At 47.1% G+C, this 15,354-nt stretch overlaps 1 protein-coding gene across 3 annotated transcripts in view; it reads right to left on the minus strand.

Annotated features, from left to right (window-relative positions):
• dlgap1b (discs, large (Drosophila) homolog-associated protein 1b) overlaps nt 1-15,354 on the minus strand; it is a 65,968-nt gene that overhangs the window by 32,411 nt on the left and 18,203 nt on the right. For all 3 annotated transcript variants that reach the window (XM_078095942.1, XM_078095941.1, XM_078095943.1), the window contains exons 2-3: nt 9,302-9,387; nt 481-1,611 (exon numbers count right to left, since the gene is read on the minus strand). In XM_078095942.1, the coding sequence (XP_077952068.1) occupies nt 481-1,560 (1,080 nt within the window). In that variant the 5' untranslated portion in view covers nt 1,561-1,611; nt 9,302-9,387. The remainder of the gene's footprint in view (nt 1-480; nt 1,612-9,301; nt 9,388-15,354) is intronic.

A 15,354-nucleotide genomic window follows, 5' to 3' on the forward strand; every position in this document is an offset into this window, starting at 1 on the left:
AGTAGCATCAGTGAATGGGATATACTGCTTTGACTACATGACAACCATCAGTACAGGCTGCATGAATGTCATTTCATGTTGCCCAGAACACGGTGTTCCTACCGTGCTTGTATACATGCGAATATGAAATGCAAATTCAGGATGCTTGTATATAAACCTGAATTCAGACAATTGATTTGACAAGTAAAAGCATCAAAGTAATCCACGCAGGCACATGGAGGCAAACACAGAGGAGCTGATGACATGTGATGGTTTTGCCAAATGTTTTCCGAAAAATCAACGTGACACCAATAATTACTCAGGGAATGAAAAGATGAGGCTGCTGCTTCCCCAGAAGTCTCCTCTAAACCCCCCCCCACACACACACACACAAACAAACAGAGATACGTGCAGGAGCGGATGACGGAGCAGCTGCATGAAGCATGGCGCGTGACATGCCGGGGGGCGGGAGGGGGGGGGGGGATGTGTGAGCTGTCCTACCTGTAGGAAGTGGCAGGTGCGTCCCTGCTCGGCCTTCACTAGAGCTTTATCGAGGTTGACCGAGGCCTTCTGGTAGACCTCCCTCGCTCTGCTCACCGTCAGAGTAGAAGACCACGAGCTCTTCTTCAACTGCACCTGTCCGTCCTGGGATCCCGCCAGCGGCACGCCACCGCCGCCGCCGCCGCCGCTCCCGGAGCACGTCGAGCACTTCACGTCGTTGTTGCTGCGCGACGTCTTGAGAGAATGCGCGCTGATGGTGTTGTAGGACTCCATGAAGTACTGCGACTGCGACTTTTCCGGGTGGCGCCCCATGGTCATGACCCCCGTGGGCGGGCCTCCACCGGTGCCGCCGTGGCGATGGTGGTGGTAGAGGCACATCTCTCGGTCCAGCGTGTCGTCTGAGCTCCAGTAGCCCGAGATGGCGCCGCGCATCTTGGGCTCGGACTTGGAGCGGTCTTTGCTCTTGCTGCGCTTGCTGTGCTTCAGGGTGCCCGTGGACGACGGCGGGTCGTCGGGACTGGACTTGCTGCCGTTCATCCTCCCGCCCCCTCCGCCGCCGCCGCCCCCCCCCGAGGGCCCCTCCAGGGAGTGGGACTTGGTGAAGAGCTTCTGGACCGAGTGAACGAGGTGGCGTATCCGCCCGGGGCTGTCGCTGCGCTGGTGCTCCACTGCGGTGCGCTTGTACTGCAGCGTGTGGTAGCCCTCGCGCCGCACCGGCGCCTGCCGCTCAAACTGCTCCAGCAGGTTAGGAGGGACGCGGTTGTTGTTGTTTCCGCCCCCCTTCCCGCACCCCGTCGGCCCGACGTAAGGCACCACGGCGCCGCACTCCCCCTTCAGCTCGTGGTGCGAGCTGTAATGTCTGCGGGGGAAGGTGCAGCTGGCCAGGTCAGGGTACGCGCTGCACTCCGCCTGGAAGGAGTTGCGCTGGGTGTAGCAGGGGTGGTCGCTAGGGTGGGCCTCCCCCGGGTTGAGGAAGTAGGACCGGCGGTCCGAGTGACCCAGGGTCATGGAGTCGTAGGAGGGGTCGCAGGTCACCGCGTGGTGGTGACTGCGGCTGCTGGACAGGCCTTTCATCGTCATCGTGGCCGGGTCGACGTGCACATCCAGTCTGCACAGGCCCCAAAACCAGCTCTGAAAGGAAAGGAACACATTGGAAAACAGACAAACAAGTAGAGGAGACAGAATTATAAATACACTCGAGGCACTGCGTCGTCTTGTGATTTAATTTGTAAATCCTTTTTGGCCGTCCTTCACAGATGAGAGAACTTGATGTTGATGAGACTTGGACCTGCTCTTTTAGTTTTGCTCTTTGAATCTCCAAAAAGGAGAATCTCTAAATATAGCCGCCACTTGGGACGTGGCCCTGGAGCATCAAAATCCGTCCTAAAGCTTCCACTCCCACTTTTCTGCTCTCTCTGCAAGACTGTCAGAGAAAATTACAGGAGAAGAATGACAGAGAAAAACTAAAAAGACGAGGTAGGAGGAAGAGTTCAAATCTATTTCAAGTTATTTTGTTCGAGGACGCTGTTAGAAAGGACAAATCGGTGATGCAGATACTTCGACGTCCTCTGCTAACGTGCGGGAAATTCTGAAAAAGTGCATTTATTTCAGTTTTACAGTACACCTGCTCATTGTGCACGCATGCACTATCCCCCGCTCACAAGCACAGCAAATGATCACATGACTAATCGCGGCCCGGTGCAACACTTTCCCTCTGTACCTCCAGCTCTACTCGAAGGGCAAACTAATTGGCCAGTAAAAGCCAGCTGACAGCTTGTGGGCCGGTCGAGGCAAGCGGCAATAAACGACCTTTCCCTTACATGGTGACATGAAAACAATGGCATCCATCAGGGCCCTTAAACTGCCCTGCTTACCCATCGGGGGGGGAGGGGGGGGGTTAGATAGCCGCTGAACCCGCGCGCTTTCCAAAGGACTGGAGGTAAAGCTAACGAGACAATAATAAGCGCCCAGGCGCAGCGCTGTGGCCGAGTCTACGCGGGGAATTCATTGCCGCGATATATAACACTCTGCCAAAAGGCCACCGTGGTAAATACAAAAATTTAAAAGTGAAAACAGGAGGAGGACCGGGAAGAGTGAATGGCGGAAGCGTAACAAGAGAAAGGAAGGGAGGCAGAGCAGGGGAATGAGATGTCATTGCAGCTCTTTGAATGCACTGAGGACACTGTGTAGGGCACGTGGAGGAGGTTTAATGACTACAGAGTGTTCCACATCTATTATTTTGTTTGACGTGGCTATAAACTCGATTCTGGATTAATTAAAAAAAATTGGGGAAATGATTCATGCAATTTCCTTGTAAACCGGGGCGATCAAATCACTCTGCGAGAGCCAATGTATTGGACTCGTATTGTCAAAAGAGTAAATAAAAGAAATTACACAGCGACCAATAACCAACCCCGATTTTCTCACTCACACAAAGCACACAGACGTGCATAGTGTCCTGCTTCTCGCGGGGCACTTAAAACGTGTCCAGCCAAAGGTATTCATTCCAGTTGACACAGATCCCTTCTGTTGGCCGCTGACGCACAGAATGTGACCTAAATAAAAGGCCCTCGCGGTGATGCACAGCAGCGTGTTTGTGGCACAGCTGTCTGCAGCGCTGCACTGAAGCTGAAGACGGGTCATACGGTCTCCCTGCCTGCTAGCCACACACACACACACACACACACACACACTGAAATACAAATACACAGTGCATCCGACAGGCTGGATTTTTTTTATGTAGCCGCTTGCTTGGAATTAAGTGCAGGTTAGCGGCGAGAAGGAGAGGATGCGCCGGTTCTGCTGCGTCAGTCAGGTGCGACCTGGCGCGACGCGATGAAAGCTCCTGCTGTGGTCGTGTGTTTGTTATGCTGCGATGTCCGTCGTCGCGGACTGACCCCGCTGCGTCTCTACCTGTCTGGTGAACTTAACCTCAATATAGCACATCAACATCTGCACAGGCTGCGTTGGAACTCTCAGTCAGTGATACACAAAGACGCACAAAGGTTGTAATTGGTCTTTCCGTGCATGTTTGTCCTTCGAAGAATACGCAGGGCGTTAAAGTAGCAGCTACTTCCAGATTGCTCCGCTGTGATTGGACGATTCCAATTCGTAGGGTAGATTTAGGGAAAGGTCATTTTTGGAGGTCTACATTGAGCCACACCAGCAACACAACAGTTCCATGAACTACGGTCGTCTAAAATCCTCGCTTTCCCCAACACAAAAACAAGAACATCAAAGAGACTCAAACTTACTTTGTGTGAACAGGCTGTGAAAACTACAGAGACTTCATTACATTTCCAGCGATTATGTGCTGAACAGCGAGGTGTGCAAACAAAGTGCAGGAGCGGATGAAACAAGTCAGGCTATGAATGTTAATGCCTATTAACACCTGTACCGCATTAGCACAGCAGGCAAAATTCTACTGAGATGCCGAGCTTCTTTGGGCTCCGATGAGATAAACAGAAAGTACATTTTTTCTTCTCTGTCGTCTAACAGCAGCCAAACTTGAACGCAGCATCCCAGTGGTCAAATCTACCCTTTTCTTTTTCTTTACGGCTGCAGCTTCTCTCGCGGGCAAAATAAAAGGCTGCTTGCGGCGAGTCTACGTTCCTCGACCCACTTCAAAACGCTGAGTGCATAAGAAGGAGCTCTTGGCTCACGGAGCATCTTTGAGGCCTTCAAAGGCCGCGAGGCTACGAAAGGTCTCCTCTTCCGGCTCAAAGAGAAGCAGTGATTTTTTTTAGTTCGGTTGAAAACACCAATCTGCTCTGTAGGCTTTCACCTCAGTGGAGCTCTTCTCATGTGTGCGCCTGCGTCTTTATGTTTTGGACCGAAGGAGAAGACAGTACAGCACTTTAGCTCCATTTTCTAGGTCATGTGAAGTTTTGCCTATACTTCCAAGTATACGCCGTGGTATTACGGCGCAGACTGGACACGAGGGTGAACGTACATTTGTACATGTAACAGTGACAGAGAGCATGCGGTGGACAACGCTGCCTTTAAACGGTGCCAAACAGCGGCTGTTGGAATCTCCTTTTTCTTTTTTTTGGCGTTTCCAGATTATGTAGAAGTGGCTTTTAGGGAGGTCAGGAGAGGCTGAGAACGAGCAACCTTAATGCTTACTGTTAAATTGACCTAAATGATAGATGACTGTCTTCCTGCACTGTGCCTGTCTGGCATCAACGAGGTAATACTGTTATATTATGTGATGTGCTTCATAAAATATACGAATGTCTGCAAAAATCAATGGAGCACATAATAAAAGTCAAAGAAATTGAAAATTGATGGAAGTGAAATGCTTATTTCACAGAGGGGCGAACTCTCCCTCCACCTATGACAGTATATCTCGACTGTATCAGTACATTACACCTTACAAAACAAGCCTTCACGGTAATATGCATCTTTTAACAGAACGAAAAGACGTTGCTTGAATCAAAGCATACAAATACATATTCACAGCGCAAACGGACCCCGGCCCTGTTGTGGATCCAGTTCCCCACGGCGCCTAATAGGCGTGGGTGTGCTCACGGTACCGGGCTGCGTTATGAGAACACGTTCCTTCATGGATGGATTGAATTTCCCAGTTTCCAGAGGACGGCTCCTTTGTCACAACCAAGCTAATTAGGCCGACTGTCAGGGCTCTCTGTGACAAATGGAGTGACTTTGTGGAGTTATGGCTCGCTCCCCGCCAAAACGCATTCGGGAGACAAATTCCTCAAGCGATGAGGTCTTTTTGATCAAGGTAAACAAATTAAAAGAGGCATTAAGTCTAGAGAAGGAATGGTGTTGTTTGTCTGCAGGCAGAGCCGCCACGACGCTCGGGATACGGAAAACGGTGGTGAAAAGAATAGATCATTCCAGTTAATTCACGATGATTGAAAGTGCATTTCTATTTACAGCTCAGCAACGGCATAATAATATTTGATATGCTTGTTGTTTCTTTAAGTTACATTTTTATTACCATGAAAGAGGAAAAACATTGAATTAACTGGAATTTTCTAGATTCTTGCAGGAATACACAAGGCGAGGTTGCTTAAATTGCTAACGCTGCTTCCTCTTTGTGGCCTTTCTCCTGTGTAGCTGCTGCTTCTTCATCACCACTGCTATTTCCACTCAAGCAGTTGCTTATGCGGCGCAAGCTGAACACGGACAATTAAACCTTACAAAAACAAAAACAGTTTGTATATTCATCTGCCTACTCACAAAAAAACGGTCATGCATAAATTTGCGGGCGTCTCGCAGAGGGGGCCTGTTGTTTCATTTAAAGAAACTTTTAAAAAAACATCCCCCTGCTGGAACAAACCGCGTGGTTGTGCGCATGCAGCTTTTCTGCAGCGCGCACAGTCACTTGACGCTGCCACGCGGCATTGGCATCAAACTGCTGCCAGAGGCGTCCAGAGTGTCAGGTGATTTCAATCAACTGATCCTACAGTTAATTACATGTCAGGAAACGGGGGCGGGGGGGTCTAACCCACAGTCTTCTTGCATGTGTGCCGAGACACGCGTATCCTATGCGACGCGCGCAAACACGCAACGCCACGCGCCCACGCGCTGCAAACACGCGCAGTCACGCACAGGTCGCTGAGGGAGGTTTTGCGGCGCTGTGCAGATTTGAGCCCGAACCGAACACGCTGCCTGCACACAGATGCGTGCAGCAGGTGAGCTGCCGAGGCCCCCCCCCCCCGGATGATCTCACATCACTACTGGGTCACGCGGGTGCAGCGCATGGAAATTCCCCAACCAATTCCACCAAGACGGACTCAATTATGTCTCCTGTCACTTCGGGTTCAGCAAACGTCTTTCAAAGACTCAACACGGGGGCCTGGTTTGTAAACTCGGATCACTGAGACCGTTTCCCCTTTGGCGGAGAAAAGTCACTGGTTGTGTTTCGTTCCTGTAGATGGGGAATGTGGTCAACATGTCACCCGGGTAATGGTTCATTCCCACTTGTTTTAGATGCACGTCTGCTTCTAATAACCTCTACTTTGTTTATAAGATGGCCAGAACATTAAGCCAAAATCCCAAAAGCAAGAACACTCATCAGGTGGTAAATGATGCATTTGCTTAACGGCAATTCCACCATTTTGTTCAATATTCATTCATGTTCAGAATGTTCTGTTCCTTCCTTTCTCTTAGGGTCAACCATCAAGTGTGCGTGAAGACTTGTTTGTCATACTTATAAGGGCTTAAAACCCGAGCAGAGTGACTCGCCAGTCGTGACAGCACAGGAAATATTTAGCTGACGGAAAAAAATAGATGGTTTTGTCTGAAGCGCAATATCCAATATTCTACATTTTGAAAGACAACTCGAACTTAAAAAAGTTAATATCATCACTGTTGCAGTGTTTTACAGTGTTATAAAGAGAACATTATATGTCTTTCCTTCGCCGCACAAGTACAGTGAAGCGTTTGAATTAGAAACAAAGAAGCGAGGATGTAAAGCCGATTTGCTGCAGAGTGTTAAATAACGAGCGAGCAAATTAACTGTGAAACGTGCTGCTCATTGAGCAGTTAAATTAGCTTTCATTTCATAATTCGCTCAGGTACACGCGGATAACAGCCTCTGACTTACTGGTTTACTGAGGTGACACACGTCACATTAAATAACTTTTTGAACATTGTTATCGTGGGAAACTCTCCGGCCGTCCACCGCGGTTAAGAGTCTAATTTCGGCAACGGGGAGATACGATCTTAAATTAGTCTTTGAAAGGCGGGAAAAAATCATTTAACTTTAGTTTATGGTGAATTAATGAAGTGGGACGGCTCAAAGATAAGCAGGTTTTAGCGGAGAGTTCCTTTGTGCTCTATATTAAAATATATTATGGCCTCATTAAAAACGTACTCATGAAAAACATTTTGAACGACTGAACCACTTATAGGGCCGCTTAAAGCTCGCGTTGATTAATACAGGTTGGTGATTAAAAAAATCATTGGGTATCAAGAATGTAGCGTAATGAGAAGCTCTCACGCGTCTCCACGGTGTCAGAACCGTAGCTGATGTCCAGCTTAACGTCCACCCCAGTTTCGCGTCGCCTTACCCCTTTTCCTTCCTCTCTACCTCACTCGCCTCCCTTTTCCATTATTTGATCATTCCTCGTCTTTATTCCTCCCCCTGCCCGACCGACCGCTGTGATTGTCGGTATCATTGCCACGGCGTTCTTCCCACCGGCCAAGATTTACCTCATTGCATCGTCCCTAATTACACACTCATCCGCTGCCTAATCTACATAAACACACTCGCCAGAAAAAAACGCTCGATGTTGGAATCCCTTAATGTCTTTTTGCACAGAACAACATTGAGATTTCAGTATTTGAGAATTATGTTCATTTGAAGGGCGTGACTGAACAGGTCTGTGATGGTACGCGGCCCCCCGTTGGCTCCCGGCCCGTCGGGTGGACGGCGTTACTTATTTTCAGACAGGCTTGGATTGATGACCCCCAGCCGGCGGAATGATACGTTTTCAAATGGTAAGCTGTGCTCGCTGCAAATCCGGCTTTTTGGCTGCCGGCCTCGGGCTCCAGCGTTGGCTCGCCGACAAGACCTGAGCCAGAGATGGCGTCCCATGCGTGATTATATATTAACCACTCGCGGTAATGACGCCGCGCGGTCTCCATTCGAACTGAGCTGCAGCTGGTGTGATTATTATGCACACTCTGTTTTGTTCTGGAAAAGGTTTTCTAAATGATTATTTCCTTCATGTATTACAACTGTGTGAATTGCCGTGTAGCAAATAGAAATTCAGGACACTCATCAATCCGTAGTTAAACAAACTGACTCTTAGAGACGTCTGACAAAAACACGTTGTTTCAATTTAAAATGTCAGCCTGATAAATAACAGGATGAGAGCGTGCAGCTCATTGCACATTCAAAGATCAGATAACATATAATTACTTTTGAAAGTCAGGAATAAAGTGGTTACATTTGGTGAAAAGGGCCTATTGAAAGTATGAGACAGTGTTTAATGGTTGAATGACATCTCAATAATATTTTCTGTGCCTCGATCGCAGAGAAAGCTGCATGTTCCGCCCTTAGGCCCAGTCTGCGTCTCTCATTTAGTATTAAGACGGAGTTACAGGGCGGATTTAATGCAAAAAGAAACATCCAGCCATCTTTGCATAACTCCTGCTGCAGAATCCTTAATGACTGACAGACGAAGAAAAAAGGAAAAAATGTCAAATTCATATAGTAGTTACTTAATAGTTCCTAATGTATTACTCAGCATCCTTGAAAATGAAGATGATTTTAATGTAAGATTATGATGTTAGAATGAGGTTTGTGTGTAAAAAAGGACCCGTTTGTGCTCCCTTAGATTCTGCAGCACACTGGTAGAGGGATTGGACTCGTGCCTGGCACAGTAAACATGTTCAGCACTTTTACTTGCTAATAAGCACTTTTGCACACTTTTTAAACTGTTTATCTCACCAGCGCCATCTGCTCTGTCACCAGCTGTTATTATACAAAGAGGAAACAGCATTTAATCCAAACGGCCTCTGTGAAAACTCTTTTTCATTTTGTCTGTTCGCCTCATCTTTCCATCATCCCCGTCGCTCTCTGCTCAGCGCCGGTTTCTCTTTCCGTCTCGTTCTTGTGGCCATCGGTGGTAAGCTGTCAACCGTGACCGTTTATTCCATTCGAAAGGTCAAAGGTGAACCGGGAGTATGCAGGTGTACAAATTGACAGCATCCAGAAAGCGACTTTTTTTTAATGTACTGCTCACATCAATGAACCCACATCAATAAAAGTTGCATACATACTATATATAAGAGCAACGTCGGCAATAAGGATCTAGGGGAGAAAAAAAAAAAACGTGCCACTCACCTTCTTTATGGTCTCATTTTTGGCATCTTTTTTCTCCTGTGCTTAATTCCAGGCTCCTCGTCCTCTGCGCGAGCACATTTTTCCGCCTTGAAGTGAAAAAAGACAGGATCCATGGTTGAGAATTCATCACTACATGGAAAATCACTCCCGCGGTGCTCTGGTGGCCAGCGCGCTGGTCCATGGTCCATGCGCATCACCGCTGTGATGTTGCTCCCTGCGCTTTTTCCACACTCACTTCAGTGCTGCAATTACTGGGGAAATGTTGGGAGGATGAAAACCTTCTTTTGAATAAAAAAAAAAAAGGGGGGAAAACCTGGTCTTCATTGAGCAGAGAGGGTGGCTTAAAATACATTTGAATATATCCATCAGCTAAGCCGATTGTTTGGCTGTAAAATCATGTAAAAACATGATGTTTTTGATCCTAAAGCTCGTCTTTCAGGAAGCAACATCTCAGGGATATGGCACGACGGGAGGAAGGAAAGGCAAGAAAAAAACAAGCATGCGAGGGGGAGATAATTCCTTTTAAGCCTATTTGAGCTTTTTAAAATCTAGCTTGTTAAGTCCTAGAGGTGTTTCGGGGAGGGGGATTGTCTCAGGGCAATTACTCTACGTAACAAAGAAGCACATCGCCAACACTCGCCCCCATTTCTTAGGACACAAGGCCTGTCGTGTTTTTCCTCACATGAAAAAGCCTTGTGCAGGAAACATCCTGCTCTGAGACGTCTTATACAATCATCCCTTGTAATAACCTCGACCGGATTCATAATTGTTCATTTAACAATTTGCAAATCAGTTCACTGGAAAGCATCCAGAAAGCATTTCCTGATACCCCATTAAGGTGACGAGGAGGAGGCGGCAGGTACGGTTCATTCTGGGGCCACGCAGCAGATGGTGTCTGTCCGACCCTCGCCAGGTGGGACCTGGTTTGGACAGGTTGCACACACACGGGTCAGAGTGTGTGTGTGTGTGTTGGGGGGGGGGGCAAAGCTCCAGGGGGACTTTAGGTCCTTTTCACATGACAAGGATGTAGCAATACAAAGAAAAAACAAAGTTCATGTAAAGTTGGTGCATAATTGTTACAGAACTATGTGAATATTAGCTATTATTCTATACAGCTAGCTTTCTATTGGCAACTACAGCACTCTGATGATGTTAGTATGCTAGAATATTATTAATAACTCCAAGTTACTGTGATGGTTCAGAGAAGACGGTGGAAGATAAATTAATTTTATAGCTGTTGGATTATTGAACATTTTAGTGATCTCAGGGCAACTCTTCAATCCTTTGCTAAATTAGTTTTCAGCAATAGAAGATTCTCTCACCTAACGTAGAAAACTCAATTTAATAAAAAGGACATTTTGATATATATAAGTAGACTGCTTCTTAGTTTCGAGTGATAAATGAAAACAACTTCAGTAAAGATGGGATTTTACAGCTTGTGTCCTCTCTTTTCTGTCAATCCTGTCACCTCTGCAGGGGAGCCTTTCAATTTCACACTCTGCTGGGGTGCATAACACACACACACCACTTTAACACAGGTAGAGAAACAGAGGGTGGATGGGGAAGTCTGAGCCGTTAAACAAAAACGTATCAACACAAGTTTTCATGAATGAGTAAATAACCCTGGGATGAACAGAAATGGATATTTGTGACACGCCATCGGCATGCTAATAAAGCTCTCGCTGCTCTCGGCACAAGTAAGCAGAATAGGCAAAACAGACCCAGCGGCCATTCCCCTACTTTCAAATCAACAATGTGCTGCAGATTAGGGAGGGTTTTCATTACGGTGAAGTCTCTGCATTATGGTGTAGCAACGTACGTGTGCAGATTTGACTTGAAGTAGTTGTTCCAAGCATCCGTCTCCAGTAAGCTTCCTGAAACTGCAGCTCTCTAATTCACTGTATTCACGATCTGCAATCTGAATAATTCATGAGAGAACAATAAATCCCCCCCCCAAAAAAAGAAAAAAAAGGTCCGTCAAAAGGAGAAATGACTGTGACCTTCTGAGCAAAATAAGGGAAAGTCAGGAGAGCGATAGACAGAGAGAGAGTTATAAGAGGGATGAAGAATGACAGGGGAATGGTAACAGTGAAAAGAACGAGAGGGGAAATAACGATCTACGAACGAGAGAAACATTTCCACTAAAAAAACAAAAAGGAAAAAGAAACTCCACATGCTGGAGTGTGATACGGAAATAAGGCCTTCTGTATGCATGAATCTCTTATGAGCACAATCAATGGGGTGAGCGATACATAAAAGATGAGGCCCAGTTTGACCTGTGCACTGGAGGGGGGGGGTGTTATGCAGAGCCTCGGCCTGGAGGAGATGGAGGCTTACGACTCCCTCGGGGCATCCTTTGAAGTTCGGGCGGATGAGCACGGGCTCCGCCCGCGCTGCATTAACCCTCCGAGCCCCAGCTACGCTTGCACACAGTCAGCAGCGGCGGCGGGCGGCCCGCCAAACCCGGCCCGATGCGCAATCTCCACGCTGCTGTGGCACGGACGCATTATACGGAGCCATTATTCAAACTTGAGCGGCCGATAATCTCGTTGCTTTATCGCATCTCCACAGCAAGCGTGACTTCGCGGCAGTCGGCTGCTTACTTTGGACAAAAAAAGGGGGAACTTGTGGAGCGGGAGATGGAGACGGGATTCCTTATCCGGCAGCAAAAAGCCAAAATAAATACACAAACAGGCAAAGCTAATGGATCTAGAACAGCATGAGCAACGCTGGGTGAAAATCAAACCCACACACCTGCGTGCAAACAGCACGCACCGCGCTGTTTGCACACGTTGGCCTGATTGCGCGCTCTGGTGATAAATAGAGGTGAGTCACGTAAGGAAAAGGATTAGAGGGGCTGTGGAAAAGCACAGAATTATTGACGGGAAAGAGCGGGATTTAGATTTAGCAGCGGCAGTCAAGGGAGCTTCTGACCCCCTCCCCTGCACGCGTACGCTCATACGCGTGAACTAGTGGGGATTCAGCAAGAGCGTCTCAGGTCGCCGTGGACCGTAAATCCATGCTGCGCCCCGGTCTGACCCAACTTTCCCTGTTAGGTCTTATCCCATAGCTGTAAACACAGTCGGCTATGAACATACTGCAACAGCCTTCAGACCAGACCAGTGTGCACACAGCGTGAATAAAGGATTGCATGGACACAGTCAGTGAACTTTTAGAATCGCATCTATTCGCAGAAAAACGTACACTAATCCGATGCAAAATACACCCAAATCTCTTTGTGAGTCAAATAATTCCAGATTTTAAATACATCACGGGGCGATTAATCTAACCAGAGGCTCTTACCCTCTCGACAAAAAATAATAAATTCCCACCAACATCTGGCTTTTGTTTTTTTTTTAATGTCTTTTTGGACATAAAGCCTATTTATCCAACAGCCCATTAACCTAAAAACAATCGCACGTTGTTCAGAAGTGGGGGGGGGGGTAAATGATGTGACAGGTAATACCTAATGGAAAATGTGCTTTTGTTTTTAGGTGTTTTTACAGAAGCACTGAGATGTGTGCAGTAGCTGTAATTGAAAAGTCTGCGGTGTGATTTTACAGGCGGGGGGGGGGGGGGGGGGGGGTTGACGGCACCCCACCTGGCTGGTGAGACTTCCAAAGGGACCACTTAATGAATCCACAGTGCTGTAATGTGAGAACCACACACTGATGACAGGTCATTTTTATTAAAAACCAGGCCTTGGTGGAGACATTTGCATGAACGTGCAGAGGCACAGAATCGAGATTTGAATGCACTTCTCGGTCTTGTGACGAGTGTTTTCCAGTCAATGTGCGCAGAGGGGTTATTTATTTCTTTTAACATTCTGATCTCAAGCATGCTGATCCGTATAAACATAAAAAAAAGATTGAGCGGCAGCAGTCCTCGTCTGACTCAAGGGCCCCAGCACCGGGGCGCCTTACGTTATTCAGGTCAGTGAACTGCAGTTGAGACGAGGAGGAGCGCAACAAATACAAAAACGAGATGCCACATTTTCTGTCGCAGCCTTCTTTTGCGTATTTGTCGTGTTTGTGATCATTAACAGGAAAATTCTAGGATACTAGAAAACGTATGAAAACAGTCCAATGTGAGCAGCACGTTTGGCATTAGCATAAAGGCCTGTGGTGTAAATGTAGTGGGGGAGTAAAGGAGACATATGGCGCGTGGCGTCTCACTGTGTGAATGCTACTGGGTCTGAAAGTGAAAAGGATACCGATGTAATATCTCTAGAATCATTTCAAGACTCGGAATAATCCCCCAGTTTCTCATTTTACAATCAGACGCAATGGATTTTGACTGCTCAGATAAGCCCTGCTGGCTATTGCATTCTGCTTCCTTTCACTGTCTGTTAACTTTTTCGGTGTTAACCAACAACGGCATATTGTTGAGCTCGCTAACGGACTGAATAATCAGAATGGAAAAATGGACTGAAATCGGAATTCTCCACACTTTCTTTTTTTTGAAGATATTCAAATGATACTGCAGCTATTGCGTTTTCCATTTCACGGGCGACCGACTGAAGCACGTCGTCACCTTGTTGCCTTTAAATGTTCAAACCAGATGTTTTCCCCCTTTTCAGCCGGACACAGAATGCAACATCAAGGAATCGACACATGGGGTTCTTTACATCAATAGACATAAGGACGGCGCATTGTGTTAGCAAGTTCGTATTCTCGTGATTCAGGCTTGCTTATTACTGGGTGTTCGGTATGTGCACATATAGATGAATATGCAAAAAAAAAGGGTGTGTTGAGGCAAAACGAGTGTGTTTTACACTGTCAGGAATTCTCGTAAGTGTCCCATATGGTTAAAAAACAAACTCCGCTTCAACAGCACTGATTGGATTGTTAAGCTCGTCTATGCTTTGATTCACGACTCAAATGCTGGGAGAAAGAAACGCACTGGCTAAGAACAAAAGCTGGGATGATTACAGTGAGTTCTTTTAGGACCATAGAATTTCGGATTAATTTTCCCTGACCCAAGATAAGCCCAAGTATTTCCTAGTTGACAATGACAGTCGTTGAGAGACACTAGTTGAGAGACAGATTACTGGAAGACGGATGCCACAAAATGCAAAGGTGAGACGTGGGTTGTGACACCGTCTTTTTGTCCTCGGTGTCTTAAATGTCTTTGAATGGATGAATCATTTTGGTGATTAAATGTCCACTAGATAAGTACACAAGTGCAAAGAATAACGGCAGAATAAAGTAATCAGTTTGACTTTGAAAACGCTAAATTGAGGTAATTAATTCTATTCAATACCTTTTTTCAATAATACTTCACCGCTTTGTGCTTTTTTCGACGTCCCCCGTGACAATCGTGATTGAATTAAGAAGCGTGAGCAGCCCAGATGGTTCCCTCCATCTAAATCTGAGAGCGCGATCGGTTTGACATTCATCATGTCAGAGACGGGCGTGGCGAGGCGAGGTCACCCACCTACGGATGCCCACCTGCAGACCCCTTCCTCTCGGGGACTAAACGCCACATCCTGCGCACACTCCTGCCAACACGCATCATATCCATGAACACCGAGGCGACAAAACGTCGCACAATTCCACAGCGAATACAACGGTCTCCCCCTTATGGAATGTAATGGGGACACTCCTCCCCTACGTCACCCTCTCTGTTCATATCAGGCCGCCTTCTTCGGCTCCCTTTCCAAGCATAAGGCTCCTTATTTGTGATATTTTCTCCACTCTGTGCCACTCTTTTGTTCTCTCTCATGCATAATCTGTCGGTTTTTCCCCCGTTTTTTCTCTCCCCGGCTCCCTCTCTGACTCCATCACTCTCCACCGCTCACTCAGAATAACAGCAGCGATCTATCAGAACACTTTCTGTAACCGGAGGGCAATTTTCTAGACCTGTCAGAGCATCAGCCTTTCGCTGTACTGTACCAGGCCACTGTTGTAATAATAACGCCAGGAAATCTGATTAACACAGTGTAGCAGAAGCAGGAGCAGCGATGGCGAAGAAGCCGCCGTCAAGGTCAATGATTTCTTCCAAATTCAAAAACGTGTGCCGAGTGACGTGGGCGGACGGTGAATGCGAATGCT

This window comes from Gasterosteus aculeatus, chromosome 21, assembly GCF_964276395.1.
Source record: "Gasterosteus aculeatus chromosome 21, fGasAcu3.hap1.1, whole genome shotgun sequence".
NCBI lineage: Eukaryota > Metazoa > Chordata > Actinopteri > Perciformes > Gasterosteidae > Gasterosteus > Gasterosteus aculeatus.